Source organism: Balaenoptera musculus, chromosome 17 (assembly GCF_009873245.2).
Source record: "Balaenoptera musculus isolate JJ_BM4_2016_0621 chromosome 17, mBalMus1.pri.v3, whole genome shotgun sequence".
Taxonomy (NCBI): domain Eukaryota; kingdom Metazoa; phylum Chordata; class Mammalia; order Artiodactyla; family Balaenopteridae; genus Balaenoptera; species Balaenoptera musculus.
Genome location: NC_045801.1, coordinates 68,695,703 through 68,712,828, shown reverse-complemented (window position 1 = coordinate 68,712,828; position 17,126 = coordinate 68,695,703). Strand labels below are relative to the sequence as shown.

Sequence of the window (17,126 nt, the reverse complement as noted above, 5' to 3'; positions counted from 1 at the left end):
TGAGAGAGTGGCATGGACATATATACACTACCAAATGTAAAATAGATAGCTACTGGGAAGCAGCCGCATAGCACAGGGAGATCAGCTCGGTGCATTGTGACCACCTAGAGGGGTGGGATAGGGAGGGTGGGAGGGAGACGCAAGAGGGAGGAGATATGGGGATATATGTATACATACAGCTGATTCACTTTGTTATAAAGCAGAAACTAACACACCATTGTAAAGCAATTATACTCCAATAAAGATGTTAAAACAATTATATATATACATATATATATATATATATATATATATAAACAGCTCATACAACCCAACATCAGAGAAAAGAAAAAAAAAAACCCAACCCAATTAAAAAATGGGCAGAAGACCTGAATAGACATTTTTCCAAGGAAAACATACAGATGGCCAACAGGCACATGAAAAGATACTCAACACTGTTAATCATCAAAGAAATGCAAATTAAAACCTCAGTGAGATGTCACATCACACCTGTCAGAATGGCTATCATCAAAAAGACCACAAATAACAATGTTGGTGAGGATGTGGAGAAAAGGGAACTCTTGTACACTGTTCGTGGGAATGTAAATTGATGCAGTCACTGTGGAAAACAATATGGTGGTTTCTCAAAAAACTAAAATAGAACTACCATATGACCCAGCAATTCCACTCCTGATAAAATCTCCGAAAAAAATGAAAACACTAATTTGAAAAAATACATGCACTCCAATGTTCAGAGCAGCATTATTTACCATTGTCAAGATATGGAAGCAAGCTAAGTGTCCATCAACAGATGAATGTACAAAGAAGATGTAATATATACACACACACACAATGGAATATTACTTAGCCACAAAAAGAATGAAATGTTGCTATTTGCAACAACATGGATAGACTTGGAGGGTATTATGCTTAGTGAAAAAAGTCAGACAAAGACAAATAATGTGTGATATCACTCACACGTGGAATCTAAAAAATAAAACAAACTAGTGGATATAACAAAAAGGAAACAGACTCACACACATAGAGAACAAACTAGTAGGGAGAGGGACCAGAGGAGGGACAAGATAGGGGTATGGAATTTAGAGGTGCAAACTATTATGTATAAAATAAATAAGCTACAAGGATATATGGTACAACACAGGGAAGATGGCCAATATTTTAGAATAACCATAACTGGAGTATAACCTTTACAAATTGTGAATCACTATGCTGTATACTTGTAACTTATATAATATTGTACATTAACTATATCTCAATTTTTAAAAAACTGAAAAATAATCCAAATTCTTCCTCTTGATCCTAAAAGTGCTCCACATTTGGTACTGCTCTACTTATCTACCCAAGCTTATTAGCTTACTTCTTACCTAGCTTATTTCTTACAACACAAATCATCTATCCTAGACAAGCAAACTGCTAATGGACCAGAGAGAGGAAGCTCTATGGGGTAGTGCTTACGTAGCTGGGTTGGAATTAGACTGCAAAGATGCAGATCCTGGTTCTACCATGTACTAACTGCATGACTTTGGGCAATTCACTTAACCCTTATGATCTTCAGTCTTCTCATCTGTAAAATGAGGATACTGGTAATGTCTACCTCCTAGGCCCACTGTGAAGATTTATAAAAATAATCATTTCCTGATACATTGTACTTGCTCCATAAATACTGGCTACATGTCTTTATTCATATCGCTACCATCTACTGGAATGACCCTCTTCCTCCTCCCATCTATTCAAATTCTATGCAGGCTCAAAGGCCAAGTTATTCTTCCATAAAATCTTCACCAGTTACTCCCTTCATTATCTCCCTCTTCTACAGTACACTAGTTCTCAACCTGGTAGGGGAGAGGTAGAGTCACAGAGGTCTTAGAGAATCTGATGGGGAAAAAAGAAGATCTTCTTAAGAGTTCTTTACAAACGCGTGTTTGAATAACTTATCTCCCACTCATAGAACTCTAAAACTGAGAAATAATGTTAGCCCATTTTTCAGATGAGATGATGATCCCTTGGGGAATCTGTCCCCAGGTAATCAGGCCAGAAATCACCAAGACTCATTCTCAGAATGATAATTACTAAACATGCCAGCAATGTTATTATATTTTATTCTATAGGAATACCTTGTTTTATTGTGCTTTGCTCTATCGTGCTTTGCAGATTCTGTTTTTTACCAATTGAAAAGTTTGTGGCAAACCTGAGTTATCAGATGATGGCTAGCATTTTTTAGCAAGAAAGTGTTTTTAATTAAGGTATGCACACTGTTTTCTTAGACATAATGCTATTGCACACTTAATAGACTAAAGTATTGTCTAAACATAACTTTTATATGCATTGGGAAGCCAAAAAATTCATGTGACTTGATTTATTGCAGTATTCACTTTATTGCAGTGGTCTAGAACCAAACCCACAGTCTCTCCGAGGTATGCCTGTACTTTACCTTCCTTGTACTGAAATTCTCTGACTAGCTTTCTCTGAAGCAACACCAAACTATGAAACACAAAATTGCCCCAATTTTATTATTTGAGGGAGTTAACTTTGAAGCTTTCTTTAAAACTTTTCTATAATTATAATAATCAAAGAACATCATCAGTTCTAGGTCTCAGGCCAGAAAAGATACAAATAAAGCCAATCCACCATCATCTTTCATTCCCAGACATGACTTTATAAATATAAATATTTTATAAACATTTTAAAATATAGCTTCTGTCTTCTTACCTACAAGAAATTTTTCCAGAACAACTAACAAATAGTAAAATAATCTACACTCTGCTCATTCTCTACCCTTTCTTCCAATTCTCAAAGAAGTTTAACGGTAAGCAAGAAAAAAAGAAAAAGGAAAAGCATCATGAATAACCTACAAAGCACAATAATCAACCTCCACGTTATTAAAAACTGATTAGCACATCTGTAGTCACAGTCTCCTTGTGCACACAGGAAGCTGTTTCACTATGTGGAGTCATACAACCAGCCTAGGAAATGAGATAAATGACTCAGGAAGAGGGGGAGGTTTGTAAATGGATACATCAGTCAAAAACTTTAATCAAAAACCAGGAGAGAAAGCACTTTATAAGAAAGTAGTATTGGAGTATCTGAAGAGCATAATTTTTTAACAAAAGAAAAGGATCATAGAGATGAATCGTAAAGGCCACCTAGTCAAAATCCTTCATTTTCCAGATGAATAAACTGAAGGCTGAGACCTAAACCATGGATTCCTTTGAAATCCACTGGCTTTCCAGAGAAGGGAATCTAGGAACCACCATAAGAAAGCAGCTTCCTCCCCAGCTGAAATTCACACTATCTTGTATAATGAGGCAACTGAAATAAATACTGGAAAATGCCAGGAACATTATTTATACATTCTAAATAATAACTCCTACTTAGGCCTCAGGGGAGAGTACACACACCACAAGCAACTGGGTCTTCTGGATTACCAAATGCCCAGCGAGCTGGCTTAGACTGCAGTGCACTCCTGGGGTGCTGACAAGGATGCAGTCACACACCTACTTGCCACTCAGAGATCGTTTCCTTCGTCGTCTTCCTTTGGCAAGTAAAAAGACCTAGAAAAAAGAAAAGTGTACGCTACAGAATTTACCACATATAGGGTCATACTTTTTAGGTTTTCCACCTGTTGTTTTCATTTTTCACAGACATGTTCTAAAAAATAATGGGTTAATAATGTTTAGAAACAATTTTTGGTTAAGAGGGCCAAGAATTAATGTTTATTTGGCATAGGGATAACTTCCCTGCGCATTCTTTTTTAAAAAAATAAATTTATTTATTTATTTATTTATTTATTTATTTATTTATTTATGGCTGTGTTGGGTCTTCGTTTATGTGCGCGGCTTTCTCTTGTTGGGGCGAGCGGGGGCTACCATACATTACGGTGCACGGGCTTCTCGTTGGCATGGCTTCTCTTGTTACAGAGTACGGACTCTAGGCGTGCGGGCTTCAGTAGCGCGCAGGCTCAGTAGTTGTGGCGCACAGGCTTAACTGCTCCGCGGCATGTGGGATCTTCCTGGACCACGGCTCAAACCTGTGTCCCCTGCCTTGGCAGGCAGATTCTCAACCACTGCACCACAAGGGAAGCCCCCTACTCATTCCTGATATTGCTCATGTGGGAAATTTAGAAGAACATTTTGATTGGCGGATCGGTGTATGTTCACACATGGTCTATAACTGCGAAGACAAATCGAAGGCCGTGTGGTGATGCAGCTGCTTTCTTTAGGGGAAAGGCATTCAGGACTCGGTTGCCTAATTGGGAGTAAATCTGCTTTCAAGTCATTTAGAAAAACTGTTCAGATTTTATCGACTTAAGAAAAACACAGAAAAGATTTCTTACTCATTGCCATTTTACTTTTGTAAGTTAAAACAGAATAGAAAATGATCGTTTAATAAATGGATCTAAATTTTTCTGTTACTGGACTCTAAGTACAAATATCCGTAAAATTCTGGACCTTCGGCTTTCCTTTGTATATCACTCTTTCATTTTTATATTGAACTCTAAATCTAAAGCCAATTTCATTCCCTTGGGATTTGGTGATGAAGTCTTATGAATGAAAACCATCAGCCAGCGGCGCTTGCTCAACTCACAGGTGATCAAGATTTTGGCAAACGCCGATTTCTGAAGTGCAACCGTTGTGTATTTTACAGAGAACAAAACAACGTCAGTTCTAAAATGCTACCATCATTTTTTTTGCCCTAAAGTCCAAAGTTCCTTCTAGGCAAATGTACAATGTTCAAACTGCTTCTCCACTAACGGCACAAAACCTTAACACTGTATCTTTTTCCTTTTTAAAACGAAATAATAGATTTTGTGTATGGGTTTCTGACTAAAACTGAAGTACATGAATACACAGATTTTTATCTACGATTAAGAAATTTTCAAAATTAAATTTTCACTTCAAGTACTTCCAAGTTAAATTATAAATCAGTTAAAAATGAACCATGTGGAAATAATATAAGTGTTTTAAGGGTCCTTTTCTGTTATTTTATCAAATTACTGGAACATTGGATTTCCTAGACAAAAATACTCAAATTAACTATGTTCACAGCAGGATTAAAGAATGGTTGAATCATCCCTAATGATTTCCTTTACCAAAAGGGGCAACTGAGAAATGTTTAGAAAGTAAATCTAAGTTAATCAAAAGAATGAAGAAAGAAATTGCTTACAAAAATGTTTTACTGACTAAACTAGTTGTGTTTTGAGGGAACCTGAAAGGTAGTACTTTCACGTGTTTAACCTTCTTGCCCACGGTTGGGGGGAGGGGAATCTCCCTATAGGTTACATTGCTACAAAAACATAATTGTTGCTTTTTCTGTCCTGTCCCTCATTTTTGCCTTTCTTGAGAAAAGTTCTTAAGGCTCTAGAAAATAGCTAAGATGGAAAATAGGAGTGGGTAAGAAATATCTGGAAAACAAGCTAAGGAGCAGTATCATCCCATGTGAGTAAAAAGAGTAGTTTGGGGCCAGATCACAGACATCCAAGACCAAGAACAAGGTACAGAAGGGAGTTTTTGAGAAGAGTGATTTGGCCAGATCTGTGGAAGATAAATCCTCTAGACTAGCTCAAAGAGAGAACGAAGTAAGGAAACTCTTAGGATGCTCCAGGGATAGGTCCCCAGGTATCAGTCAAGGTCCTGGCAGGAAACAGGTAGCAGTCAAGCTGGGTAATTTAAGATCAACAAGGGCAATACTACAAGAATGTAGACATGGCTTAAGGAAATTCACAAAGGATAGGACTACAATGGCAAAAGCCATAACCACTCCGAGGCCTGCAGGAACCAGGGGAATAATTAGAGTAGCTGGGAGAGGGTGCCTGCATGGAGAGAGCTGCCTGACTGGAGCTATGGCCTTTTAGAGGAACCAGCCAACCCACAGTAATAACCACAGAGGGCTAGGGACAAACATGCCCTCACCTCTCCCTCGTCACATCCTCTGATCTTCTGTCACTGTCTCCTCTGGCTGCATGCAGCTGAAAGCCAGGGGCAGGAGCACAGTGGAGAGAGTACCGGGAGAAGTAGATAGAAGAGTCCCAGTCTAGGGGTTAGGTCACGGTAGTGGGAATGAGAAAGCAGCAATACAGAGACAAATTTAATAGGACTTTTAGACCGATTGAATTTAGAGATGGGAAGAGAAAAGCCAAGGATGACATCACAGGTTCAAGCCTTGCTAGACTAGAATGGATGATTACATCAACTGAGCCTGTTTTTACTAACCGTTGTGTTCCCAACGCCCAGCACAATGCCTTGGTCATGAAAAACCTTCTATAAACATTTGTTGGAGGGGAAAAAAGGTGGATGGATGATGGAAGAAGCAAATTTTCAGGAAGATGATGTGTTATGTAGTCTTAGACACACTGAGTTTAGAGTATGGTAGAAGAGCCCAGCAGGTGGTTCGAGATTTGAGTCCAGAGCTCTGAAAAGGAAAGGGAGAAAGATGTACCTCTAAGAATCATCTGCACGGAAGTGGCAGCTGACACAATGAGAGTGGATGAAATGGCATAGAGAGCAGGTATAAAGAGAAAAGAAGTGGGGTCTGATGACCAAACTGGGGATCTATCTGCAATATGGGACAAAGGAAGAAAGACATGGAAAAACCAACAAAAGGAAAAGACAGTATTTACAACCTCTTGCCGTACTGTTATATTATATTCACATATATCTGCACATCCCTGGTAAGCTCTCTTTTTCTTAACACTGCACAATCTTGCCCAACATAAAGATGATACAAATGCAAGCTGGAGACCAGCACATACCTATCTGCCTCAATAAGATATGTTTTAAAGCCCCAAATCCCGGTCTTACTAGTTTTGCTCACCTTGAATCTAACAGCCAACATTAATCCCTTTTTAATTTAGAAATTAGGCTTATTCTTTCAAGCAACCATGTACTGAATACCTATTATGTATCCAGCACTATGCTCAGCAAAGTGGAAGTAAAAATCAGTCTCCAGTCATCAGGGAAATTAAAATCGACTTGGATTATAAAGAAACACTTGAGCACAAAACAATTAAAGTTCGGTTAAGAGCTGACCTATATGATTCGAACCAAATAGCATTTCATCCAGTGAGAATACCATCCAACGCCTATCGACATCTGCTCTTTTTTTCCCCTAACTCAGAAGATTGACAAAGGAGCTAAATTCTACACAGCTGTACTTCCTATTTAAGGCCCAACCATGCCATATTGTAAATTTCTCTTAACCTTTCTTTCTTCCCCACTGTTCCATAAGGTCTCGATAATCTTTGTATCTAGTGTCTCAAACATGGTAGTCATTCAAATGTTTGTTAAATGAATGAATGAATCAGAAGCTAAGCCAAGCCCAGAACAGCCGTATCAGTGTCCTTAACACTCTCCTATGGCAAATCCCAAAAGCTTTAAGGGTCAAGGAAGTTACCTAATATGACCTTTGACCTGGCCTTGGCCCCATGGGATGACTGGTATTAAAGACTTGGTGTTGAGTGTTAAGACAAAGGCTCAGAAAAACCCAAGCAAATCTTAAAATGCTTTTAGAAAAGAGGAAGAAAGAATATTAGAGCCCAATTCCTGAGGTATAAAATGTGCTCACTAAATGTTTGATGAGTGAATGAACAAAGGAGAGCTGAGGAAGGCCAATGAGCTCAAGAAGAGACCAAACTCAGGGGGGCAGGTGTGATAGGTGGGGCTGTATCTAAAGCCCTCTCTAGCTGACACTCAGCTGAATCTATTTCCTAACTAACGGCTATTATGTCCATTTCTATGGATTAATTCTCCAGCTAACCCCTTCTTCACTAATCCCAACTTCCCATTAAAGGAAAACAAGTCCTGTAAACCACACAATCATCAGTGCCTCCTACACTGGACTGCACATATTCATCACCTAGATATTTTGTTAAAATGAAGGTTTTGAATCATTACATCTGGGGTGAGGCCAGAGATTCTGCATCTCTAACGAGTTCCCAGGTGATGCTATACTGCTGGTCGACAGACCACACTTTTCCAGCATCAAGAGCCTATAAGAAATTGCAGAGAATATGTATGTAATCTTAAAGTCACAGTTAAGATACCTCCTGCTCCCACACTTCCTAGTTGTAAAATCTTAGACAAGTCATTTTACTGAGCCTGCCTTTGGAATATGGTGCTTACTATGTACCAGGAACTAATGCCCCAAATTTATCAACTTATGAATAGGACTTAAGTTAAACAACCTGTCCAATGTGGATACAATAAACTCAGATGTTATTCTAGGAGTTTGATTCAAGAACCTCGTGCTCAGGGCTTCCCTGGTGGCGCAGTGGTTAACAATCTGCCTGCCAATGCAGGGGATTGCCAGTGGGTTCGAGCCCTGGTCTGGGAAGATCCCACATGCCGCGGAGTGACTAGGCACGTGAGCCACAATTGCTAAGCCTGTGCATCTGGAGCCTGTGCTCCGCAACAACAGAGTCCGCGACATCGCGCACTGCGATGAAGAGTGGCCCCCGCTCGCCACAGCTGGAGAAAGCCCTCGCACAGAAACGAAGACCCAACACAGCCAAAAATAAATATAAATAAATAAATTTAAAAAAAAAAGAACCTGGTGCTTAATCACTGTATAAGATTGCCTTTTCAGCATAGCTCCCAGAGCCATTATGAAGATTAAATAATAATTGGTACTTAGCTCACATTTATTGAGCACTCATAGGCTCCAGACCTCTGTGTAAGCTCCCTTGGGAGCATATTAACTCATTTATCTTCATGGCAGCCCTAAGAGGCAGGTACTATTAGTATCCCCATCGTACAGGTTTTAAAATAGGCCCAAAGAAGTTAAACAGCTGAAGGTCAAACACTAGTGCAGTCAAGGTCGGAATCCAGGCAGTCTCATGGCAGAGCCCGGCGCTCTTCTGCCACAAGCCAGCAGAGGATGCGGCCCAGGGCTCCGGGGACCAGATGTCAGCTCGCCCACTCAGGGCGGTCTAACTGCCAGGTCCGCTCACTCCCAGAGCAAACCAAGCCCTCGTCTACACGTAGCTTTACGTACACCTGTGGGAAGTGTCTTTCTCGGCCCACACGCCGGACCCCCATGAACAGGTCAGGGTTCTGGCGAAAAATAATTTGTCAAGTCCTAAGAAGAGCTGATTGGCTAAACACCTTGAGAACTGACTTACACTTAAACTGTAACACAGTCGCTCCGGGACCCCCTTAATCTGCGGTCCCCAAAACGTGCACCGCAGTCTGGGCTCCGCGCGCCTACTCCGCCTACATCCGGGCTCGAGCCCAAGGGCCGCCTCTAATCCCATTTGCTCTCCAACACCGCCCTCTGCCGGCCTTTCCTTGGGTTGCCGGCATTGTGAGTCCCTTCCGGGTGTCCCGGAAGCGGAGCTTTCTCTTCCGGGACGAGCGTCTGGGCGACCGCACGTGGTTGTAGTGCCGGGGCTTGAACCTAGCTGGCAGAGAAGTGATTGCAACTGTCTCCCAGAGAGAGGGAGCCGAGCCGGAGCCATGGAGGGCCAGAGCGTGGAGGAGCTGCTGGCAAAGGCGGAGCGGGACGAGGCAGAGAAGCTGCAGCGCATCACGGTGCACAAGGAACTGGAGCTGGAGTTCGACCTGGGTAACCTGCTGGCCTCGGACCGGAACCCTCCGACCGGGCTGCGGCACGCGGGACCCACGCAGGAGGCCGAGCTGCGGGCCCTGGCGCGGGACAACACGCAGCTGCTCATCAACCAGCTGTGGCAGCTGCCCACCGATCGTGTGGAGGAGGCGCTGGTGGCGCGGCTACCGGAGCCCACCACTCGTCTGCCGCGCGAGAAGCCGGTGCCCCGGCCGCGGCCGCTTACACGCTGGCAGCAGTTTGCGCGCCTCAAGGGCATCCGTCCCAAGAAGAAGACCAACCTGGTGTGGGACGAGGGGAGCGGCCAGTGGCGCCGCCGCTGGGGCTACCAGCGCGCCCGCGACGACACCAAGGAATGGTTGATCGAGGTGCCCGGGAATGCCGACCCCATGGAGGACCAGTTCGCCAAGCGCATTCAGGCTAAGAAGGAACGGGTGGCCAAGAACGAGCTGAACCGGCTGCGTAACCTGGCCCGCGCGCACAAGAGGCAGCTGCCCAGCGCGGCCGGCCTGCACCCTACCGGACACCAGAGTAAGGAGGAGCTGGGCCGCGCCGTGCAGGTGGCCAAGGTCTCCACCGCCTCTGTGGGGCGCTTCCAGGAGCGCCTGCCCAAGGAGAAGGCGCCCCGGGTCTCTGGAAAGAAGAGGAAGTTTCAGCCTCTTTTCGGGGACTTTGCAGCCGAGAAAAAGAGCCAGTTGGAGATGCTGCGAATAATGAACAGCAAGAAGCCTCAGTTGGACGTTACGAGGGCCACCAATAAGCAGATGAGGGAGGAGGACCAGGAAGAGGCGGCTAAGAGGAGGAAAATGAGTCAGAAGGGCAAGAGAAAGGGGGGCCGACAGGGTCCTGGGGGTAAGAGGAAAGGGGGCCCGCCCAGCCAAGGAGGGACGAGGAAAGGGGGCCCACCCAGCCAAGGAGGGAAGAGGAAAGGGGGCTTGGGAGGCAAGATGAATTCCGGGCGGCCTGGCTTGAGTGGCAAGAGAAAAGGAGGGCAACACCAAGGAGGAAAGAGGAGGAAGTAAATTTCACCCTCGGACCTGCTTGTAAACCAAGAACTGTACTTGATGTTAAGTTCTAGGTACAGTAGAGGGATGCAGAAGATGGGGCCGCTGCCTGCATCGAGCTTCAGGTTAAAGGGCTAGGCTTGCCTTCCTCTGAAGATGGTTGTAAATGTTTGATTCGACAAATTAATGCATTTCCCACAACTAAAACTTTTGCTGGAGATTAAAGGATGTATTTAAGGACATACGAATTAGGGAAAGAATGTGGAAACTAGGAGTGAGTTCTGTTTTTAAACAGCCATTTTTTTTTTTTTTCTCTTTAAACTTTGGATGGGGTGTAAGGGAGAGAGCTGGTCATATTTCAGAGACTTTTAATAGATTGGTTTCTGTATTATTTTGATAACAAGCTTGTGTATTTATCAAAGGAGGGAGACAGGTTACATTTTCAGAACTGTTGTAAAGGTTATTTAATAGAACTGTCTGTGTGTAATGTTGCCTTTAACTTTTTGGCTACTGGTACAAATCTTAAGTAAAGCTTATGACCTGGATACCTGGCACAGATTATTTTCATTTACTTTCTAGAAAGCATAGCAGCTAAATTATGATTTCAGCGAGACCACTTTTATTAGAAAAGCTCATACTTCTTTTGGTATCAGATATAATATTGAAAGTGTAGGACAACTGGTGCCTCTTTCAACACTGAAAACATTAATTTGCTGTAAATGATAAACTGGGGCTTCACTAAATAATAGTAATAATCCTCATTAATCCTAATTTTATACTTAAATCTTTATCAACATCTACGTCCCCAGTTTTTTTAAAGCTTCAGGTAGGTCTGTTTGGGGAAGAGAGAAAGAAACAAAGTCCTTACTTGGAACATTACCTTTTGATTCATTTGTCAAATTGACCTGAGCTGGTTTGATTAGGAGGTGAAATGTTTACAGCTATTCTGGGTCTCTTTCCCTAATTGATATCAGTAACTCATCTTCGTAAAAATAAATATCTCCTGAAAAGGATTCATAGTACATCTAGAATGGGGGGCGGTAGTGCTTTTTTGCTGCTGTTATAGGTCTGGGGAGCCACTCTACTCTTGCTTTTTGGTCTGACAATTGATAGGAAATTAAAATTGAGAGATCGTTTGTCTCATTTTTTCAGTGTTGTCTCTTTATAAGTTACTTTTAGAAATTGCTAGGAAAGAAAAGATTAATTCAGATTTCATAATAGGTTACTAAAACACAGATGTTCAATTGTTACTGTCTTAAAATACTTTGTGATAAAGTTAACTTTGCCATCATTGATCATTGTTTCCACTGGGACCTGGAAACTTGGAGCTGCTAATCCCTGGCTCTCCCCACATAACCGTGGAAACTTTTTAACTACTGATAAAACCATTTAATGGGTATCCTGAACAACTTCATCAAAAGCCAAACCATTCATAGACCATTTAACACCTTTTAAATTCTTCTCAACTGTCCGGGATTTTTTGTTGTTGTTACTGTTTTGTTTGGGAATTTTTCTGGCTTTCGTTTTGTGACTTGATCTAGCAGTTGGACGCAATACTGGCCTTGTAAAAAAAAAAAAAAAAAAGACCCTCGGGCTTTTTGCAAAGTTCTTGTTTACCGTTAAAACAAATTTAAATGCAATGTCTTAATTTATTCCGAAAATACTCTGAGAAGCCAAAATAGCATTTTAAAGGAGTCAGAGTGGAAAAAGAATGCCCTTGTTTCTCCCTTTCCCCACGTCCCCGACTTGTGAAATGGAGCGTTTTATATAGAGACTTAGGAAAGTACCCCAAATCCCTACGGAGCAGTTACCTGTGTGGCAATTTCAAAGGTGGATGGTGAGACTTTGCAGCTGGGGCACTCGTAGTTCCGACTGGTGGGAAAACGGTCCTCCGCCAAGGGCTGTCGCTGGCGCCGGAGACCGCGGCGCGGGTGGGCGGGCGCGGCGGGGGTGGGCGGAGGAGAGGCGGCGGCCGGGATTGGCCGGCGGCGGAGGGGGCGGGGCCGCGGAGAGGAGCACTCCGCGCAGCCATGGCCGCTCCTCGCGACAGAGTAGCGCACTTGCTGAGGCAACTGCAACGCGCAGCGTGAGTGCGGGCGGCGCGGGCTGGCGGGCAGGGGATCGGAGGGTGCGGCCGAGCCCACGCAGCCCCCGGGGAGCAACCCGCCCGGGCCGGCACGTTCTTCCTCGTGTCACTTTTGAGAATTTGGGGACCGCGTACCGCAGTGCGCGGCGGCCTGGACGGCGCTGTGTGCCAAGCAGCCAAGCAGCCAAACCGCCAAGCGCGGCGCGGTGAGGCTGCTATTCCTCTGCCTGATCTGCGGTTTAGGAAAGTAAGGCCCAGAGAGGAGAGCGCCTGGTCCCAGATCTACGCAGGCAGCGGAGAGCTTGGAACAGTGACCCAGAGAAATGCATGTATCCAATCAACACATATGTATCGGGGGTATGTAATGTGCCCAAAACTATTCTAGGTGCCGGGGATACAAAGACGAAAGACTCTGCAGCAAAGTCTAGCAGGGAATTGCATGAGGGGACAGGAGTGAAACGGGCCTCTGCAGAATGCAGCGGACAGAGGGTGTAGGAGAAAGAGAGGGATGAGAGAAATCACCAGGAGCTTGACTCCCTGCCATGTACAGGGCAGTCAGGGTATTAAACGTTATGACACGTCTGACTCGCCCTCCAGAAATGCCGGGTACATAGTAGCTGCCTGATAAATACTAGTTGAATGTGCAGGTGTACAAGTCCGCCTGGGAACACATGGGGTAAAACATGAGCTAACAGGTGGAGATAAATAGGGGGAAAGGAGGGGACTAGAGAGGAATTTCAGGCAAAGGGAAGAGCAACACCAGAGGCAAAAGCCGTAGTTCCAGGATCTAAAAGTAGCTAAAGATTGGACCTACCTTTATAGGAGGACGTGAGGAAAGAAAAAACAGATGGCAAAAGACCACGAATTAGAAAATAGCCAAATTTACTGGGCACTTACCAAGCACAGGGCGCTGTCCTACACACTTTACATGTACTACTACTAATAACTGTGATCCTTATGACAACGCTATGCCAAGCTGTATTATTATCCTATTACAGATAAAGAAATAAAGGCATGGAGAAAAATAATTTGCCCAGTGTCATACACTAAGCAAGTGGCACACCCATAATCTGGACCCAAGTGTTCTGGCTTCACTGTCCTTGTTCTCAGTCCTATGCTAAGGAATTTTAATTGTGTCCTGTAGATAATAGAAAGCTGTTGAAGCAATAGTCCTCACTGTGAAACATACTCTTTGAGATGCCCCATGAAAAAAAGAATCCCATGGCCAAATAAGTTTGGGAAACTAACCAACTGCTGCATCACCCTATGGAGAGTCAGGATATACGTCAGCACACGAAGGGCCCTGAGAACTCCTGCAGGGAAGAAAAAAAAAAAAGTTTAGCTGTATTTAAACTCTTTGTTCCAAACCTGTGTCATCACAGAACTCTTTATCAAGCAACCCCATTCATATCCCTTGGAACCAATGTCACGTAGAACATGTTTTTGGAATAGCTGCATGCAAAGGAGTGTGGCATGATTAGAATTAAGTTGAAGCTTTCTGGTGGCAGTGGAGAGGAAAGACGAGGTAATTGTCAGGCTCCAGCTAAAAGGCACCAAGGAGCGGCAGTGGGTACAAGAAGGTAGATGTAAGAGATACTGAGATGCAAGAAAAATCGGTTAGAATCAGCAGGATTTTGTATCTGATTAGTGAGACAGGAGAAGTGGAGGTTTCTGGCTGGGGCATCGGTAAACAGTGGGGCCATTTACCAATGTAGGGACTGTAAACTTTAGGAGGAAGATGATAATCATTTTGAGTTGGACATGCCTCAGGTACATCCAGGTGAAGACCCCGAGCAGGTAACTGAATACATTGTTCTGGAGCTCAGGAGCGAGTTGGAAGCACACCCATATATAGAGGGCAGTTGACACCACGGATGTAGAAGCAAAGGCCTTGACAAACTGTATTCCTAGAAGAAAAGGGCTGAGGATGAAGTCCTGGGGAGCATTACTGTATGGTGCTTTGTTCTGTGCATTTTTTTTTTTTTTAATCCCATGTAGAAAGAGAGAGATTGCAGGTAAAAATCTTGGAAAATTGGGAAATGGTACCACTGGGCCCACGTTTTGCCTGGGGAAAGTCTGCCGGAGCTGAGGTGAAGCTGTGCCCACCTGCTTTGGACGGGGCAGCACTCCAGCTTCCTGAGAGACAACTCCCTCCACCCCAGGGCAGCCCACCACTCAGTCCACACACACGGCAGCTGTGCTGACAGCCAGCTGCTCTGGCCTCATTTCCATTACCTGCTGGCCTCTTTAGGCACTTGGATTTGCACTCTGACTGCCGGAAAAGGAACCAGCATTAAAGGATAGGAGGTGTGACCAAAGAGGTGAGAGGAAGGAAGGGAAGGAGGGAAGGACAGTTTGCAGTGCTCTCATCCCCGGGGTACCACAGGGAACCAAACAGCCTAACATCCATGGGGCTTAAGTGTGTGCGTGTGTTGTTGGGGAGGGGGGGGGCGGGGGGGTCAGGCAGGGCAGATAATAAACAATAAACTAGTAAGTAAAACTTAGAGTATATTTGATGCAGATAGGTACTAAAGAGAAAGCGAAAGCAAGGGGGGATGGGGTGTTGGGGGAGAGGATGCAATTGTAAAGAAGACAGAGAAAACCTCAACTACTAGTTTCCTGAGGCTGCTGTAACCAATTACCACTAACTCAGTGGCTTAAAACAACACACATTTATTATCTTACAGTTCTGGAGTTCAGAAGTCCAAAATCAGTTTTCCTGGGCCCAAATCAAGGTGTCGGCAGGGCCACATTCCCTTCAGAGGCTCTAGGGCAGAGTCCATTATCTTGCTTTTAACAACTTCTAGAGCTGCAGCGCCTGCATTCCTTTGCTGGTGGCCCCTTCCTCCATCTTCACAGCCAGCAACGTAGCACCTCACTTCAGCGGTCACATTGCCTTCTTCTGTGTCAAATCTCCCTCTGCCTCTTTCTTAGAAGGACACTGTGATTACCTTCAGGGCCCACTCAGATAATCTAGGGTAATCTCTCCATCTCAAGATCCTTAACACATCTGCAGAGTCCCTCTTGCCACACAAAGTAATGTTGACAGGGTCCAGGGATTAGGACCAGAACAGCTTTTGGGCTCAGCTCAGCACACTCACTGGAGAAGTAACTGTTGCAGAAGGACCAGTGAAAGGAGGGCGCAAACCACGTGGCTCTCTGGGGAGGCATCTGGAGGTGCAGCATGCCTGGCATGGTTTCAGAACAAGGTGTCTGGATCAGACTGAGCGAGAAGGAGACGAGGCCAGAGACACGGTGGGCATGTCGGGGTGGCCAAGGATGACCCTAAGGTTTTTTGGCCTAAACAACCAAAGTTGAAGTTGTCATTAAGCTGGGATAAGGAAGAGGCTTTGAGGGGAAGACCAGGAGCTGAGTCTCAGGGAAAATGTGAGATGCTTAATAGACATTCAAGTGATGATGTCGAGTAGGAAGTTGATTCTGGAGTTCAGGAGAGAGGTCTAAACAGAAAGATTAAAGTGGGAGTCATCAACATAGAAGGTGATCAAGGCCATGGGACCAGGTGAGGTCACTCAGGGAGTGAGTGTGGAAAGAGAAGAGAAGGATCTACGGGCTGAACGCTGGGACCCTCCAGCATTTAGAGTCAAGAGCGTGAAAAGAAACTAGGCCAGGAGCAGCCAGTGCAGTAAGAAGAAAACCAGGGAACTGTGTCCTGGAAACCAAGGGAAGAAAGTATTTCCAGGGAGGAGGGAGGGAACGGGAGGATGCAAATGACAGGTCTGAACTGAGAACTGAGTGGTGTATTAGCACCGAGGGGCGGGCCTTCGTGACCTGGTAAGTTTGTCAGTGGAGTCATGGGGCAAAGGCTCATTGGAAGATGTTCCAGAGAGAATGGGAGAAGAGAAATTGGAGACAGCAGGTGTAGTCGGCTGAAGGGAAGGGGGGAGGCGGGGGCAACAGTGGGAAAGGGAAGGGGGACAAGAGGAAGTTGTTGGATGATGGTTGATGTAATATGCGGAAGTCAACATTTTCCTACTGATGGATAAGATTTGGGGGGAGGGGGATTTTGATGACGCAGGAGAGGAAAGGAAGAACCGTTGGTAGTGATGTGTTCAGTCGCTGAGCAGGGCTGACGTTTAGTGCACAGGGAGAGGTTGGCCTTTGCTAAGAGCATGGCCAGTTTATTAATGATACCAGGAGGGAAGCCAGAATAATCGTGCCAGAGCCAGATGGTGGGTAGATAAGAGCCTTGCTCTAACCCTGCGGATTTCAGGGGGCCAAGGATGCGTGGGAGAAGAGAAAATGGAGTCAGTGGTTGTAGGCAAGGAGGAGAGAACCAGAGGTGAGCAAGCATCTGACATACAGAACAGATGGAGGTCCCAAGAAGGCAAGAGGGGTTGGGATTCAGACCACAACTAAGGAGTAGGAATGACGAATTGAGGTAGCCTGAAAACTTGAAAAATATATAATAAAAAGAAGGGATGGGTGGAAGGAAGCCTGTGCTCCCACGGTCCTTCGTG

The 17,126-nt window shown here is 44.5% G+C and overlaps 2 protein-coding genes and 1 long non-coding RNA gene across 8 annotated transcripts in view; 2 read left to right on the top strand and 1 right to left on the bottom strand.

Annotated features, from left to right (window-relative positions):
- The window catches only part of LOC118883812, a 92,715-nt gene extending 83,515 nt beyond the window's left edge, over positions 1-9,200 (bottom strand). The window contains exons 1-2 of the long non-coding RNA XR_005017094.1: positions 9,116-9,200; positions 3,426-3,551 (exon numbers count right to left, since the gene is read on the bottom strand). This is a non-coding gene — a long non-coding RNA (uncharacterized LOC118883812). The remainder of the gene's footprint in view (positions 1-3,425; positions 3,552-9,115) is intronic.
- Positions 9,201-9,339: 139 nt separating this feature from the next.
- Positions 9,340-11,114, top strand: RRS1 (ribosome biogenesis regulator 1 homolog). The gene has a single exon (XM_036830952.1). It carries the CDS (start codon positions 9,450-9,452, stop codon positions 10,578-10,580), a length of 1,131 nt encoding a protein of 376 aa, XP_036686847.1. The 5' UTR covers positions 9,340-9,449; the 3' UTR covers positions 10,581-11,114.
- Positions 11,115-12,580: 1,466 nt separating this feature from the next.
- The window catches only part of ADHFE1 (alcohol dehydrogenase iron containing 1), a 33,467-nt gene continuing 28,921 nt past the window's right edge, over positions 12,581-17,126 (top strand). For 5 of the 6 annotated variants that reach the window (XR_005017058.1, XR_005017059.1, XR_005017057.1 and 2 more), the window contains exon 1: positions 12,581-12,648. Coding sequence is in view for 2 of the 6 variants with exons in the window: in XM_036830640.1 (XP_036686535.1) it covers positions 12,593-12,648 (56 nt within the window). In the remaining 4 variants the exon portion in view is untranslated. The remainder of the gene's footprint in view (positions 12,649-17,126) is intronic. The other variant, XM_036830639.1, reaches the window with a different exon arrangement.

Bases quoted from the DNA above. Each gene is read 5' to 3' on its own strand.
- RRS1 (XM_036830952.1), top strand. From the start codon at position 9,450: ATGGAGGGCCAGAGCGTGGAGGAGCTGCTGGCAAAGGCGGAGCGGGAC.